At 37.7% G+C, this 18097-nt stretch overlaps 1 protein-coding gene across 6 annotated transcripts in view; it reads left to right on the forward strand.

Annotated features, from left to right (window-relative positions):
- LTBP1 (latent transforming growth factor beta binding protein 1) overlaps positions 1 to 18097 on the forward strand; it is a 222444-nt gene that overhangs the window by 93063 nt on the left and 111284 nt on the right. For 4 of the 6 annotated variants that reach the window (XM_063078353.1, XM_063078349.1, XM_063078350.1 and 1 more), the window contains exons 7-11: positions 2190 to 2357; positions 5061 to 5288; positions 7486 to 7508; positions 10373 to 10472; positions 16423 to 16521. In XM_063078353.1, the coding sequence (XP_062934423.1) occupies positions 2190 to 2357; positions 5061 to 5288; positions 7486 to 7508; positions 10373 to 10472; positions 16423 to 16521 (618 nt within the window). The remainder of the gene's footprint in view (positions 1 to 2189; positions 2358 to 5060; positions 5289 to 7485; positions 7509 to 10372; positions 10473 to 16422; positions 16522 to 18097) is intronic. The other 2 variants (XM_063078348.1, XM_063078352.1) reach the window with 1 other exon arrangement.

Raw genomic sequence — 18097 nt, forward strand, 5'->3', positions numbered from 1 at the left:
AGGTTATTGGGGCTCAGCCAGTGTGTTACTCAGGGTTCTCTCCAGAGAAACAGAACCAGTAGAGGGGTGTGTGTGTGTGTGTGTGTGTGTGTGTGTGTGTGTGTGTGTGTGTGTGTGTGTGTGTGTGTGTGTGTGTGTGTGTGTGTGTGTGTGTGTGTGTGTGTGTGTGTGTGTGTGTGTGTGTGTGTGTGTGTGTGTGTGTGTGTGTGTGTGTGTGTGTACATGTGTACACAAGGAATTGGCTCACACAATTGTGGAGGCTGGCAAGTCTGAAATATGCAGGGCAGGCCAGTAGGCTGGAGACCTGGGGAAGAGTTGATGTTGTAGCTAGAGTCTGAGGGGTCTGCTGGCAGAACTTTCTTTTCCTTAGGGGAGGCCAGTCTTTTCTTCCCAAAGGCCTTCAACTGATTGGATGATAACATTATGGAGGACAGTTTATTTTACTCAAAATCTTCTGATTTAAATGTAAATCTCTTGTTAAAAAAAAAAAAAAAAACCCTTCGCAACAACATCCAGATCAGTATTTGTCCAAATATCTGGACACTGTGGCTTAGCCAAATTGATACATAAAACTAACCATCCTAATCAGTCGAAGTGAGCTCCCCTAGGCTGTATTGTTGGCAAGTGGTAGATCCATAATTTCAATCCAGGTCTGTCTGGCTGTAAAAGCCCTTGCTATTCCTACTGTGCTACACCACTTTAGTTTAACCAGATTGTTTCTTGTAGCATCTAGCTGAGGCATCAGTTCTGTTGGTAGAATGAAAATTAACTAATCAATTAATTTTTTATTTAATTGGGTATCTGTGATTGTTTGCCCATTCTCATTTCTAATTATTGTATTAAGATTTTTCCCCCTTTATTAGGTTACTTAATGTTGTATCTATTAATTGTATTTTTAAAAATTTCAACGTTTGGGCTGGCTCTGTGGCTCACTCAGGAGAGTGTGCCAAGGCCGTGGGCTCGGATCCTATATAAGGATGGCTGGTGCGCTCACTGGCTGAGCGTGGTGCAGACCACACCATGCTGAGGGTTGCAATCCCCTTACTGGTCAAAAAAAAAATTTTTTTTAACATTTACTTGTACATATTTGTGGGGTCCAGTGTGTTGTTTCACTGCACAATGATTCACTTAGGGTAGATGGCATAGATTTGTGCCCATTAGTCCACCAAAGAATGAAAATTTAGATCTGAGCAAGAAGAATAGGGTGAGTAGGTGATTGGGGAACACTAGGTACTAGAGGAATTGGGTGAGGGAAAGATAGATTGGGAAAACCTCATTTGGACAGTGATACAATAGAGAAGAGCTTTGGTTGAGTTGGGGGAATGGACAGAGAGGGAACACCAAACTTAGTCTGATTCAGCAGTTTTGACTCAGCCTGGACTTGATTCTATAGAACATACTGCATCCAGGTTTGCATTAAAAAGTGAACATCTTGGAGGCAGGGCTGTTTCTTACTTATCCTCATATTTGCTCTATGTGCCCAGTAGAGAGTCTGTTGGACTGATAAACTCTTATCAACTAAACGTACAGTAGAAGACTAGGATTGGGTTTAGATACTGGATGACAGCAGTGTGGTGTGATTTGCAGTGTTTTCTGAAGGGTCAAGCATGTCATCTGCTCCTTTTCTGTTGTGCTGCCTGGCTACAGTGAGGGCTTTGTGTGGCACTGAAAGTCGGAAGCCACTTCCTGGCTTCCATTTGTGTGTTCACTGGCCTAGAATGAGACCCGATAAGCCCTGCATGCTCTCACTGTCCTCACAGTGAGGAGAGCAGCTGCTGGCTTGCAGCATCAGCTATGTTCCTGATTTTCCATGGTGCCTAGTTATTCACCAAAAGCTGCCCTAAACTAAATATGAAAAAAAAACTAGGTAGAGGTTTTGACAGTAGGTGACTAGGTTTATTTGGGCAGGTGGGTTTTTGTTGAAATTATTTCTTTTCACTTATGCACTCATATCTGACTTAATGCTTGCTGAAATAGAAGGGACTGCACAGGGACGGGGCAATCATCATCATGACATTTTGATGCCCTGACTCTAAAACTCATTATAAAAGGTGATGCCCTAAATCTAGATAGATTTATTCTGAAGAATGGTTTCTAGTCCCTACTTTAAGGTTCATTTTGCTATTACTTGAAAAGTTGATCTGGTTTCTGTTTCTTGCGTGACATCAGGCTTTATCTCTCTGCTTCAGCGGATCCCCCTGTCATCTCGGAAGAGAAGGGGCCCTGTTACCGCCTTGTCAGTTCCGGAAGGCAGTGTATGCACCCTCTGTCTGTCCACCTCACCAAGCAGCTCTGCTGTTGTAGCGTGGGCAAGGCCTGGGGCCCACACTGTGAGAAATGTCCCCTTCCAGGCACAGGTAAGGCATGCACAGCTGTACACTCACATACATTCCCAGCCTCACGAGTATGCAGGACAACTTTGTTAGCTGGGATCATTTTTTGGTTTCTTATGTTAAATTTAGTTTTTAATATACAATATGTTTATCACTTTTGTAGAAGCCATAGACATACAAGATTGAATCAGTGGAAAAAATTACATGCAAAGAGATTTTCCCATTTCTGTGTAACAGTAGACTTCCTTGTGAATATTAAGAAAAGCCATTACATTTTACCCTCAACTTCCAGAACTTTACAACTGATATATAAGTGTAGAGAGACCAGAAGGTTCGGTTGGGCCATGTGCTTTCCTCATGGCTTTGGTCATCACTTCACAGGAGATAGACCTTGTGCAGGTTCCTTCATTCACTTGTTTATTGAACATTGTGCTTTATTTCTTTAATTGGTAATGGAGGGAATTATATTCATGATTGAATTTTTGCCATTGAGATTAATAACTCAAAGGCAGATCCTGCCAAAACTCCTATGAACTTCCAGGGGAGCTGAGTATTAAGAAGTCGATTATTCTTTATCCTTCACTTTGGTACAGAATTGCCTAATACCCCGAAGGGGCAAATTTATCTAAGTTCCTTACTGTATAAGTACCAAGGAGTCACCGACCTCTCAAGCAGGGCAAAGTGGAGTTGAATGGAAGAGAAAGAAATGTAACCTGCAAATATTGAACATGATATTATTAAGGAAGGAGTAGCCTCAATTTCACTGGCTTGGGGTGGGCATAAAACAAAATGCTTAATTGCTTACTTGATAAGATGCTTCCCACCTAGGGAAGTGCATCAGCTGTCACAGGGCCATGTAGTGTCTTAAAGCTGTAACTTACACTAGAACAGACAGGGTTTAAATATAAAGTAAAGTATCATGATCCATCTTTGTTGGTGGTTAGAATAAGAAAGAACTGTTAAGGCGAAGGATAATACAGTGTTTTACAACGTAGTATATTGGTAGACTAGGTAATTTTGGATACCTCCAAAAGGCCCTAGTACCCCCTGTGCCATCTGATCCACTCATTATTAAAAAGTAATAATCAGGTAAATAATCTCTATAATTCATAGACACATTTCTCTTTAAGCTCAATTTTGATAGCTTTGCAATCATTACATGAAGCATCAATCAAGATGTTAATATAACTCAGGGACACTCCTCCATGGTACAATAACTAAATTTGAAATAATATTAAAGATAAAAGTTTTTACACTTAGCTAGTTTTTGGTTATATGGTGACTTTTGTAAAAAAATATTCAGTTCACCAATACTTCGAAATTTGGTGGAAAAACATGTTTTCTCCCAGAAACACCTGTTCTTTTCAAATAAGAATTGTATTTTCTAGCTAAACGTAAGAATGTGGTTCCACCATTTAGTGTGTGATCCTTAGAAAAGCAATCTTTTAGCATGCTTTAAGGACTATTTAGAGTTTTCTTTTTATTGAGAACTAATTTTAGGTCCAGAACATTGAATAGAAGATCTTTTGTCCAGTGGAAGGGAGAAATGACCTATTTTATTTTCAATTTTAAAAGTAGGAATAAAAATGTTGACCATAACTTTGCAGTGGTGTCTGCACTTGGTAATTTGCCTCCAACACCAACACCAAAGGGATTATGTGGATTTTTCCTCCGTCGGCCACACACCGACTTGCCACCCTTGTCTTTTCCCCTTTACTTGCTCAGGGGATTATGCAGTGGAGGTTAGCAAATCACATGTACTGAGTCTACTATTCTTTTTTTTAGTTATACAGAACCCACTTTTTTTCTGGCAAGGATACTGATTCCAGGGCACAGAATATCCCCTTGTCCTTTGGGCAGTTAAACAGCTGGTCGTGGCCAGGCTTTGCCCAGTCATCATCCCTTTACTTGAAAATAACTACATCCTGATTTGGCATTTCTTTTATTTCTTGATTTCTACCTATCATCTCTTTAGCATCTCTTTAGCATGTTTCACTTGGCTGGATTCCTAACTATTCTGAGAATCTCTCTTCAAAAACACTTCCCCTCTCCAGCCCTTCTTAATTGACATCCCGATACCAGCTGATACACTGCATTCTGGCTGAGCCCTCTGGGTTCTTCAGCGCGAAACAAATCATGAGGATTTCAGCACCTCATTTCCCTAAATAGTGATTTCTTTTTCTTTTTAGCTTTCTGCTCATCATCTTAGAGAGATGTCACTGAGCTCGTTGTTAGTAACTCCTGAAATTACACCAAAGCAGGAGGAAAAGAAAGCCTGATTTTTGCTATTACACATACATACAACATAAGATATATTTATGTAATATATATATATTGTCTTCTATATATATCTCCTAATGTATTGCATATGATAATGTGATATATGTAATATCTCCTAATTGGTTACACACACACACATACGTATTAAATACATGCTAAATATATGCTATATATATATATAAAATACATATATATGTACTCTAGGGAGGATAAGGAATTAATAAGTGGAAAACTGTTTAGTAAAATAAAGGGTTGGATTTTTTCCTGTAACTATGCAAGTTTATCAGAAATTCAAGCAATTTGCTTACATTTTGCATCTGTTTTGAAGTTTTTTAATGTAACTATATTAGTGATGATTTATTAAGAGATATTCATCATGATATTTTCCTCTGTATAAATTTGCACTGTTAGATTTTTAAAAGGAATATTTTCCCATCCCAAATCTAGCTGCTTTTAAGGAAATCTGTCCTGGTGGAATGGGTTATACGGTTTCTGGCGTTCATAGACGCAGGCCAATCCATCACCATGTAGGTAAAGGACCTGTATTTGTCAAGCCAAAGAACACTCAACTTGTTGCTAAAAGTACTCATCCTCCACCTCTCCCAGCCAAGGAAGAGCCAGTGGAGGCCCTGACCTTCTCCCAGGAACACGGGCCAGGAGTGGCGGAGCCTGAAGGTGAGAGTGGAAATAGATCATGGACTCTGGCCATCTTTCTGTGTCTTTGCTTTGATTTCACTGTTTATACCCCTCTAGAATAGGGCTTCTCAGCCTTGGCACTGCATTTTAGGGTGGATAATTCTTTGATTGGGGGTGGGGAAAGGCCCTATATATTATAGGATGTTTAGCAGAATCTGTGGCCTTTAACCTCCCCCCTCCAGTTGTTACAAGCAAAAAAGATGTCCAAACATTGTAAATGTCCCCTGGGGAGCACAATTACCCCTGATTGAGAACCACTGCTCTAGAATAATATTTACCTGTCAGGTAACAATATTCCATGGTAGTTTCAGGACATAGTGTTGCTGTTTGGGAGCCACTTTTGCTTGGTCTTTATTCCTGGAGAATGGTTTAGATCCTTCAGGGAAGAGCTCTAATTCATTTATTGTCTACAGAGCCATTTAATGAATATTTATTTACTTTATGTAAAGTGGAATCTAAAGGTTTTAGAAAGTGATAGCATGAACTGAACTTTCATGAAATAGAATGTAATGGGCCATCAGGGGTGATGTAGGACCAAGTGAGGAAGGTAGGAGACAGTCAGTTGAAAGGATCTGAGAGATCATCTCGTACGGTCTTTTTATTTACCTTCTGAGAACTTAAGACCTAGAGAGGGGGATGATTTGCCAGATATCATACAAAGACTATATAATGAGACCTGTGACAAAGAGCATGTTTTTCCAAGGAAATGGTTAAGGCTTTATGCTCAACAGGGAATATAAAGACAGTTGACTTCAACTGTCTCTCTGGTTCTCAGGAAGAGGGATTACCTCTATCTCTGCCTCCTTATATAAGCCAGCATATCTGATACTTGGAATATCTTGGTTACCACAAAAGTTCTCATCCCAGATAGAAGGAACAACAATTTTAGATTTCTATGGAATATGTATTTACTGTAATAAAGCTCCTGCTGGCTTTTCACAGTTGATTCTTAGGTTAGAATTCAGGGTACCCATACATGGATCTTGTGAGGGGACAGGCTGCCCAGGCTAGTGAAATGTTAGCAGCTTGGCACAGCCACCTTTCTAGTAGGCAGGTTTTTTTCCCCTGGGTTCTGAACATTTGTGTGTTCTGGCCTATTTTATTCCACTCTTTCACTCACTGTACTTCTTCCTTGGTTAGGCAGAGCAGATAGGACCTCACCTGGAATTGACAGGATTGATCAGTTTGTCCCCATACATTTAGGATGTCATGGCTAGATGTTACACATGTTCATCCTTTGCACCAGCAGGAGGAAATGGGCTCTGGTCCAGATTCTGCCCCAAATCTTTCTTGGTGGTGGGTTAGTTAGGCAGGATAGAAAGGTGGTTTACTTTCTGCAACTATAAGAATATAATAGCAGTAATTATAATTTATCTGATACCCTGAATGCTTTTATGAATTAATGCACCTACCCAACCTGTATACTAATGTTTATAGAGACATTAACTCATGAGAAGAATTCTGGTGAATGTTGACCCAAGGCTTGAGGGCTGTTACTAAGGACCAATTAATGAAAAGCAAGTCTTTGAAAATACAAAAGCATCACCACCCCCACAATAATGTTTATGATTGTGTAATATGTAATTTGTTCAATATGTTGATGCTAATTTCTAGTTGGCTCTTATTGGCTTGTGAGATGTTTTTTCATAATTGGTTTGCATATCTTCCTGAAAACGTTAACAGAGCTTCATTAAAGACTGGAATACAACAAGAATGTAGCATCTATTCTCATGGCTCTTATTGAAATAAGTGGGATTCTTTTTTGACATTGACAGCAGAAGGCATCTCAAACATTATATATTATGCTAACCAGTCAATGAAAATGTTTTCTGAGATGTGGGAAGTTCACAAAATTGAGATTAGGCATAAAATAATGTACCAGAAAGTGTTGCCTTCTTTAACGTTTTAGTTTATCTTAATCTTGAATGAAAGCATTTGAAAGAAGTATTCAGATCTGCTCCCAGAGCTCCTGCAGATTAGGAATGAGAGTGCTTTTCTTTCATGTGTAAGATTCCCCATAGTGGCAGATGACCTTAATTCTGCATTTGATTTAGTTTGATTCTTAATCCTTTTGAAGGGATACTAGACTCCTAATTTTTTTTTAAAAAAAACTGAAATATAATGGAATGAATTGTCTTAAATTGTACTAATGCCCTTCTTTCTTTTCTGGTTTTAGTGGCAACTGCACCCCCTGAAAAGGTAATTTATTCATTATTTATAATTGTATTTTTTTAACCTTCAAAATGATTTTCTATTAGAATATGTATGGATTTTTTTAGATTTAAATGCGGTAACATGTCTGCTATGCATCACTTGGTTTTCGGATATGTTGCATGCTTTCATTCATGAAATATTTATTGAGTACCTGCTATGTGACTGGCCCTGTTCTCAGTGCTAGGGAAACAATAAGAGAACAAATCAGACAAAACTCCTTACTTTCATGGAGCTTAAATTAATGGTGGGAACTAATGGGAATCAGCCCTCATCAAGGAGGAATTTATGTTATATTGAGCCCAAAAGCAGTACAATAGAAATGCGTGTTTTATGTGCACGTTTGCAGCTGTTAGCATCTCTAAAGATCAGTGACATGCAATAGTTTGCAATTTTGTTGATTTTGGATTTAGTTCTGATTGATATATGGAAGGAGTCACTTTGCTTGTGAGTGGGCCAGCCAGCTGCCTGACAGCCTCATCACAACTCATTTCTTCTCTGTTTATGATTGAGTTTATGGTAATTCTGATGAACAATCTGAAAGAGATCTTGAAATTTTTCTTATATAGTTTTGCTGCATCTTATTTGGGGAGGAGGTAGTAGGAAGAATGCAATCATAGTCTTTGTGGTCTTGGTATAGGTTGAGGATCCTTCATTTGAAAATCCAAAATCCGAAATACTCCAAAATCCAAAACTTTTTGAGTGCTGTCATGATACTCAAAGGAAGGGCTTGTTGGAGCATTTCAGATTTTGGATTTTTGGATTAGATATATCCAGCTGCTGTGTATTCTGCAAAATCCAAAAAAATTTCAAAATCCAAAAAAATCTGAAATTCAGAACACTTCTGGTCCCAAGCATTTCATATAAGGGATACTCAACTTGCACCTTACAAAAGCCTCCTGATATTAAAACTGGATGAAGAGAAAGGAGGATGGTTCAGTGGTGGGTAATTACATGTGCAAAGTGTGATGGAGGGGACATCAAGGGTCATGAAAGACTTGCTTAGAAAGAGAATAGGGGGCTGCTTCAGAAGACTTGGAATACTAACCTGCAGATGTAATCGGTGGGGCAATGACCCTGCTCCTCATCTGGACCCTACATGTCAAGTGGAGAAGTGGTGTTAATTAGGAAGTCTGCTGCCTCATGCTGTTGGGGAAAGTCTGTCTGTAAGCTGCAGGAGTGGATTCACACCTGGTCATGCTCTGCTTCTTGTTGGTGTTGACCACGGGCTGCAGGGAATGGGGTGCAGACGAGACTGGTTGAGGTCATCTCTAATGCATAATAGAAAGCCAACCTGTATTCTTAAGAAGAGGGGAAAATGTGGGAAAAAGTAGTAAGTGCTCAGTATTTCTGGAAGATGAATTGTGGCAGGATGAACTGAAGTAGGGAGAAAGAGGAAACCTGAGAGGCCAATTGGATTATTGCAATAAACTGAGAATGACAGAGCGTGTGCAGAGTAGGCTGGTGATGGGGCTGTAGATGTTGAAGGGGGTGAAACTATAAGGAATTGTGCAAGTGGGCAGAGCTTGGAATGAGGAATGAAAGAGAGAAGACTAAAAAGTGGTGTTAAACCTGGATGGCATTGTTTTATGACTATGGCCTTGGCAGAAATGATGAAGTTGTAATGAGAGCCTGGATGGTTCTGGAGCGGGTGCAGTTTTGCAGTGTCTGTGGAATATCTAATGGAGTTATGCTGTAAGCATTCACGCTTGCAAAATTGGGTCTTTGATGAAATATTTAGGCAGGCTATCTATTATAGAAAAAGAAAAAAAAAAAAAAAAAAGGTGATAATTAAAGCCAGGAGAGAGGATAGGAGGTTAGCAGAAGCCAGGGGAGTAAGCTTTCTGGAAGATGACAGTGACCAAGTCACTCGATGTATACTTTTATGTAGTGATATGAGCTCTTTGCCCTGCACTGGTGAGGGTGAAGTCACAGAACATTAACTAGACAACTACACTGATTGTTTCATCTGCGTGAGCCCTAAAGAGCTGCACATGGAAGCTGAGCTGTCGGTGATGGGCTGTGTCTTTGCTTGAGGTCTAAGGGACAAGAGTGGACAGCAGGATGTATGAAGAAGCCCAGAATTCTCCTCCAAGACCACGATCTTCAGTTGCACTGCCTGACTGCAGCTGTCAGAGAGCTAGAATTGTGAAGTTATTAGACATGAGGTTACAGGAGGCCATCACGACTAACTGATTTAAAATATTTTAGCTTATCATGTGTTCTTTGTTATGACACATCTGCTGTATCCATTATTTACTTGCAAAGTGTGGTTGGACACCTTAGTGGAGCAGAGCCATATGAATGAGGTGAAGGGTTAGTACTCCTTTGGGGTTAGTTTTTCCCTTTTGCAGACCAGGTATGGATCCCTGGACCAAGGTGTTTTTTACCTAAAAGGTTTAAATTTGGGCCCCAAGGAAATGGGTGAGAGTGTGTGCGTGGATCAGCACTGCCATAGTAACATCACAATAGTTTTTTTTTTTTTTTTTAAACTTCACACAATTTTTTTTTATTTATTTTTATTTTTTTATTTTATTTATTTTTTTTAATTTTATTATGTCGATATACATTGTAGCTGATTATTGCTCCCCATCACCAAAACCTCCCTCCCTTCTCCCTCCCCCCCTCCCCCCAACAATGTCCTTTCTGTTTGCTTGTTGTATCAACTTCAAATAATTGTGGTTGTTATATCTTCTTCCCCCCCCAAACTTCACACAATTTTTTATCTAATGTCTTGCGATATTTCTTTGCATTTCTAAGAGTATAATTAATTAAATAAAAAAAAAGTAGTATGTGGGAAACTAAAAATAATACTCCCTTTCAATTTCTCTCTCTCTAATACAACCATCCAGGAAATACCTTCACTGGATCAAGAGAAAACCAGACTTGAGCCTGGCCAACCCCAGCTCTCTCCAGGCATTTCAACTATTCATCTGCATCCACAGTTTCCAGGTAGCCTGTGTTGATTTGTGCTGTTTGTAAGAGTATTCTGAATAAAAGCTTCAGATAGGAATTTTTTGTCTTTGATTTTTTTTAATACACAATTTGAATTTATAATTGGAGTTAAGTGTGAAAAATACACACCTAAGTATGTATTTCTATAATGTTAGTGTAAGTATGATATTATAAGTGAAATGGGAAGGAAATGTTTCTCACTATTTTCTGTGATCAAGAGTAGTATATATTATTTGAACTTTACTGAAGATCATCTTTTGATGAATGGTCATTTTTCTTGGCTTCTGAATGGTACTCATTCTTGCTAAATATTGAAAAAAGAGCTGTAAATTACGACCATGAACTTTTAGGACCTATAACAGTTCTTTATTTCCAAGAACTGCTGTGATATATTATTACACTAAATTATGCTTGCGTCTTTAAAATTTTATTTATTTATTTATTTATTTATTTTTGTTTTATCATTACACACTGTAAAGAATTTTTTGTGGCCCTTTACCTATTGCTCCTTAGTACCCTTCCCCCTTTCGTTTTCCCGCCTCTGGTAGCCTCAGTTATGTTCTCTCCTTTTGAAAGTTCAAAGAATTACTGTGACTTTTGTTTCTTTCTCTTCTTTCTTTCTTTTCTTTTCTTCCCCATCTCCCACTTATGAGTGAGGACATGTGGTATTTCTCTTTCCGTGCTTGGCTTATTTCAGTTAACGTAATTTTCTCTAAATTTGTCCATGTTACTGCGAATGGCAGAATTTCATTCCTTCTTATGGCAGAGTAGTATTCCATTATGTATATATAGCACATTTCCCTTATCGAGTTGTCCATTGATGGACATTTAGGCTGGTTTCATATCTTTGGCTATTGTAAATAGAACTGCAAGAAACATGGGAGTGCAGATATCCCTTTGGCATAATGACTTCCATTCCTTTGGGTATACACCCAGTAGGGGGATTGCTAGATGGTATGTCAGTTCTATCTGTAGTTGTTTGAGGAACATCCATACTGTTTTCTGTGATGGCTGCACTAATTTATAGTCCTGCCATCTGGGTGAGTTCCTCTTGCTCCACATCCTCAACAGCATTTGTTCTCTTTTTGATACTGGCCAGTCTAACTGGGGTGAAATGTTATCTCAGTGTGGTTTTGATTTTCATTTCCCTGATGCTCATTGATGTTGGGCATTTTTTCATGTGCCTATTGGCCATTTGTATATTTTCCTTTGAGAAATGCCTGTTTGACTCCTTTGCCCATTTTTTAATTGGGTTTCTTTCTTTCTTTCTTTTTTTTACTGTTAAATTATTTGAGTTCCTTGTGTATTCTGGATATTAATCCCATGTTGGATAAATAGTTTGCAAATATTTTCTGCCATTCTGTAGGTTGTCTTTTTGCTCTGTTAACTGTTTCATTTGCTATATAGAAGCTTTTTAGTGTGATATAATTCCATTTGTTTATTTTTCTTTTTATTGCCTATGCTTTTGGGGTCTTATTCATACAGTCTTTGTCCAGTCCTACTTCCTGAAGTGTTTCCCCTATGTTTTCTTTTAGTAATTTTATAGTTTTGGGTCTTAATATAAGTCTTTAATCCGTTTTGAGTTGATTTTGGTATATGGTGAGAGGTACAGGTCTAGTTTCATTCTTCTGCGTATGGATGTCCAGTTTTCCCAGTACTGCTTTGTGAAGAGGCAGTCCTTTCCAATGTATACTCCTGTTGCCTTTGTCAAATATCAGTTGGCTCTAACTATGTGGGCTGATTTCTGGGTTCTCTATTCTGTTCCCTAGGTCTGTTTTTATGGCAGGACCATTACTATAGCTTTGTAGTATAATTTGAAGTCAGGTAGTGTAATGCTTCTGGCTGCATTTTTTTTGCTCAGGATTACTTTGGCTATTTGGGGTCTTTTGTTGTTCCATATGAATGTTAGGATTGTTTATTCTATTTCTGTGAAGAATGTCATTGGTATTTTGATGGGGATTGCAGTGAACCTGTAGGTCATTTTGGGTAGTATGAACATTTTCACAATGTTGATTCTTCCAATCCAAGAGCATGGAATGTCTTTTCATCTTTTTGTGTTCTCTTTAATTTTTTTCAGCAGTGATTTGTAGTTCTCATTGTAGAGATAATTGATTCCTAGGTATTTTACTTTTTTGGTGACTATTGTAAATGCCTTCCTTTCTTGATTTCTTTTTCTGCTAGTTCATTATTAGAGTGTAAAAAAGCTAGTGATTATTGTGTGTTGATTTTGTATCCTGAAACTTTACTGAAATTGTTTATCAGCACTAAGAGTTTTTTTGGTAGAGTCTTTAGGTTCTTCTATATATAGGATCATGTCATCTGCAAACAGGACCATTTTGACTTCATCTTTTCCAATCTGGATGCCCTTTTTTTCTTTATCTTGCTTGCTCTGGGTAGTACATCCAATACTATGTTATGTATGAGTGGTGAGAGTGGGTAGCCTTGTCTTGTTCCCATTCTTATCACGTTGATATTGGCAGTGGGTTTGTCATATATTGCTTTTATTTTATTGAGATACTTTCCTTTGCTACCTAATTTGCTGAGAGTCTATCCTGAATGGATGTTGAATTTTGTCAAGTGTTTTTCCTGCATCTATTAAGATAATCGTATGGTTTTTGTCATTGACTTTGTTGATGTGGTGTATCACATTTATTCACTTGAGTATGTTGAACCATCCTTGCATCCCTGGGATGAATACCACTTGATCGTGGTGTATACTTTTTTTGATGTGTTGCTGTATTCTGATTGCTAATATTTTGTTGAGGTTTTTTTTGCATCTATGTTCGTCAGAGATACTGGCCTGTAGTTTTCTTTTTTTGTTGTGTCTTTGTCTGATTTTGTTACCAGGGTGATGCTGGCCTCATAGAATGAGTTTGGGAGAATGGCCTCTGTTTCAATTTTTTGGAATAGTTTGAAGAGAATTGGTATTAATTCCTTTTTGGAGGTCTGGTAGAATACAGCAGTAAAGCCATCTGGTCATGGGGTTTTCTTTGTTAGGAGAGTGCTGATTACTGCTTCAATCTTGTTGCTTGTTATTGATCTGTTCAGGTTTTCTGTTTTTTCTTGGTTCATTCTTGGTAGTTTGTTCATTTCCAGAAATTTATCCATTTCCTCCAGGTTTTCAAATTTGTTGGCATGTGGTTGTTTCTAATAGTCTCTAATGATTCTTTGTATTTCAGTGGTATTGGTTGTAATGTCTCCTTTTTCACTTTTTTTTTTTTGTTATTTGTGTCTTCTCTCTTCTTTTTTTAGTTAGCCTAGCTAATGGCTTATCTGTTTATTGTCTCAAAAAATGAACTTTTTGTTTCATTGATCTTTTGTATTGTTTTGGGGGGGTCTTTATTTCAGTTAGTTCTTCTCTGATCTTAATTATTTCTTTCTGTCTACTAATTGGGGAATTGAATTGTTCTTGTTTTTCTAGTTCTTCAAGGTAAAGCATTAAGTTGTTTATTTGAAATCTTTCTGTTCTTTTGATGTAAGAATTTATTTCAATAAATTTCCATCCTAGTATTGCTTTTGCAGTATCCCACAAGTTTTGATATGATGTGCTTTATTTTCATTAGTTTTAAGAAACTTTTTGATTTCTGTTAATTTCATCTTGGACCCATAGGCCATTCATGAGCATATTGTTTAATTCCCATGTACTTGTATAGTTTCCTGAATTTTGCTCAAGGAGTAATTTCAGTTTTTTAAAATTTGAGACCTGATTTATGACCTAAAATTTGGTCTATCCTGAAGAATGTTCCTTGTGCTGATGAGAAGAATGTGTATTCTGTAATTGTTGGATAAAATGTTCTGTAGATATCTGCCAGGTCCAATTGGTGTAAAGTGTAGTTTAAATCCTTTGTTTCTCTGTTGCTTTGTTGCCTAGATGATCTGTCAAGTGCTGAGAGAGGGGTGTTCAGGTTCCTTACTATTATTATATTGAGGTCTATCTCTTTCTTTAGTCCTAATAGTGTTTCCTGCATATATTAGGTGGTGTAGTGTTGGGTGCATATATATTTATGATTGTTATGTCTTCTTGCCAGATAGATCCCTTTATCATTATATAGTGGCCTTATTTGTCTCTTTTTATGGTTTTTGCCTTAAAGTCTATTTTATCTGATTTAAGAAGAGCTACTTCTGCTTGTTTTTGTTTTCCATTTGCATGTTATATCTTCTTCCATCCCTTCACTATTATTAGTCTGTGTGTGTTTTTACAGGTGAGGTGAGTCTCTTGAAGACAGCATATAGTTGGGTCTAGCTTTTTAATCCAATTTGTGAGTCTGTGTCTTTTGAGTGAAGAGTTTAATCCATTTGCATTTATGGTTGTCATTCAACTAATTGTCTTACTCCTGGCATTTTATAGATTTTTGTTTAGACGTTTTAAATATCTGTTGTTTCTTTCTTCCTCTTTTCTGTTTGTCTGATGTTTGTTGGTCTTTTGAGTTGGTAAGATTTAGTTTCTTATTCTTTCTCATTTGCATTTTTGTTCTACCAGTGGATTTTGTTTTTTCTCATGTATTCATGTTAGTGATTATTGTTTTTCTGATTCCAGATTCAGGACTCCCTTGAGGATTTCTCATTGGGCTGGTTGTATGGTTTCTGAAGGATAGCCTTCATGGGTATAATATTCTTGGCTGGCAGTTTTTTTCTTTCAGTATTTTGAATATATCATCCCATTTTTTTCTGGCCTGTAGAGTTTCTGTTGAGAACTCTGCTGTTAGTCTGATGACGATTCCCTTATAGGTGACTTTTCTCTTGCTGATTTTAGGATTCTCTTTGTCATTTAGCTTTGCCAGTTTGGCTATTATGTGTCTTGAAGAGGATCTTTTGGGGCTGGATATGTTTTGGGATCTTTAAGCCTCCTGGATCTGAAGTTCTGTATCTCTCCCTATACCTGGGAAGTTTTCCATTATTATTTCATTGAATAGGTTTTCAAAGCCTTTTTCTTTCTCTTCCCCTTCTGTGACACCCTGATTTGAATGTTTGTGTACTTAATGTTGTCTGCTAACTCTCTTAGATTTTCTTCATTTAAAAATTTTTTTTCCTTTTTTTTGTCTGTGTGGGTATTTTGAAAAGAGTGTTGTCAAGATGAGAAATTCTTTATTCCGTTTGTACTAGCCTAATGCTTAAGCTATCAGTTGTGTTTTTTATTTCATTGAATGAATCTTTCTGTTCCATGAATTGTGCTACTTATTTTTTTTTTAAGTATTAATCTCTTTGTAAGTTTCCTCCTTCATATCCCAGATTTCTTTTCTCATTTTATTATGTTGTCTAACTGAATCTTCTTGTATTTCATTGTGTTTCCTTAAGATTGTTGCTTGGAATTCCATTTTAGTCATTTCAAGGGTTTCTTGCTCTATAGGGTCTGGTATTTGAGAATTACTGTGTTCTTTTGGTGGTTTCTTATTTTCATGGTTTCATGTGTTCCTAGTATTTGTTGATGTCTGGTCATCTGGTGGAGCAGTTGCTTCTTCTACTCTGGAGTGGGCTTTGAGGAGAAAGACTTCCTTTTCTTTTTCCAGTCTCTCCTGGTTATTACCCTTGTGTCAATGTAGTCAAGTGGCAGCAGTCCACTTGAACAGTGGCTGTGGTTGCTACCGTGGTGGAAGGATGCTTTTCTGACAGCCATGGGTGTGGCTGTGGTTGTGGTGGGCCACCTGTGCAGAAGTGGTGGTTTCAACATCCTCCTGCTTTCTGCTGGGCAGGGGGTGCTGCCCATGGCTCCTGCATAGGATTCCGTGAATGTTCCTGCCTTCTCTTCGGCAGTGGGGGCTGCCCACAGCTTTGGCTTAGGACCTTGTGTGTGTTTCTCCCTTCTGTTGGGCAGTGGAAGCTTCCATATCTCCTGCCTAGGACCCTGTGCATGCTCCTGCCTTCTCTCTGCTTGCATTTTCAAATGGGATCTCAATGCACATAAGAAGCTTTCCTTTTTTTTTTTTTTTTTTATCTCTTCCTTATGTAGTAGTGATTGAAAAGACATCACCTCCTGTGCCTGTAGAAGTAGCTCCTGAAGTGTCTACATCAAGTGCCAACCAAGTGATTGCACCTACTCAAGTAACAGGTTGGTGCGGTATTTGTTATTTTATACATCCTGCGGAAGAGAGGTGGGTCTGAACCTCATTTTAAATTTAGTATCAAATGTAGAGGGTGCTTCAAAAAGTTTGTGGAAAAATAGAATTAAAAACATAATACAAACCTTTCCATGAACTTTTTGAAGTACCCTTGTATAAGATTGCTCATGGCAGGGTTAGTCATAATAGCCAATATTTGGAAATAATCTAAATATTGTTAAAAAGGAGTATGTGTTAATAAATTGTAGTACATAAGCAATGGAATATCATATAGCTATTAAAGCAATCTTTTAATAGAATATGTAAAGTCATGAAGAAGTTCTTATGGCATAATATTTGTTAAGGAATACAGAATACAATCTAATGATTCCAATTTAATTTTTTAAATGTCTACAAACAGAGAAAAGGAGACAGAAAATACATCAGAGTATTCACCTATCACTAGTTAATAGGATCATGGATGATCTTTATGTTCTTCAACATATTTGTATGTATTTTCAAAATTCTTTATTATAAATGTATTTTATTTGAAAAAATTATAAAAATGTATCATTTTTGGAAACATGGAAAAGCCTAAATGTTAATATTCTTAATGTGTAATGAATTCTTATAAATCAATAAGAAAAATACAATAGAGAAATGGGAAGATAATATAATACGTAATTCATAGAAAAAAACAATACCAAGGAGCATATAATAGGAAATTTCAACTCTAATATTAATCAGAGAAATGCAAATTAAAATAGAATAATACTTTATTCTTATCAAATTAGTATTTAAAACCCAATAATACTTTTCATTAGGAAGGAATTGAGATTCTCACACATTGCCGAAAGGAGTATATATTAGGGTTCTCCAGAGAAACAGAACCAAAGAGATAGAAAGAGTTTTGTTGTGAGGGATTGGCTGACGTGATTCTGGAGGCTAAGTCATACACTCTGCCATCTGCTAGCCAGAGTCCCAGGAAAGCTCGTGATGTGGTTCCAGTCCAAGCCTGAAGGCCTGAGAACCAGGAGAGCCAGTAGTATAAGTCCCAGTCTGAGTTTGAAGGCCTGGGAAGCAGGAATGCTGATGTCCCAGGGCAGGGGAAGATGGAAGTCCCAGCTCAAGCAGAGAGCGAGTTTGCCTTCCTCTGCCTTTTTGTTCTGTTTGGGCCCGTTCCTCAACGGATAGGATGAATCCCACCCACACCGGTGAGGGCGATCTGCTTTACTCAGTCTACCAATTCAAATGCTAATTTCTTTTGCAGGCACCCTCCTAGACCCACATAGAAGTAATGTTTTTCTAGCTATTTGGGCATCCTTTAGCCCAATCAAATGGGCTCATAAAATTAACCATCACAGAGTGAAAACTGGTACAGCTTTTCTGGAAAGCACAAACTGGCAATATGTAAATAGTTTAAAAAAATACTTAAAAAGTTCAGAATACTTGAAAATATTCAGAACTTTTGACCCAGTAATCCTGTTTCATGATAGCTTGTCTAAGGAAATGATGTACCCAAAGACTGTGATAATGATTTATATAAACGATTCCTTATCACAGCACAGTGTACAATAGAGAAAAAAA

The sequence above is a fragment of the Cynocephalus volans genome, chromosome 14 (assembly GCF_027409185.1).
Source record: "Cynocephalus volans isolate mCynVol1 chromosome 14, mCynVol1.pri, whole genome shotgun sequence".
Lineage (NCBI taxonomy): Eukaryota > Metazoa > Chordata > Mammalia > Dermoptera > Cynocephalidae > Cynocephalus > Cynocephalus volans.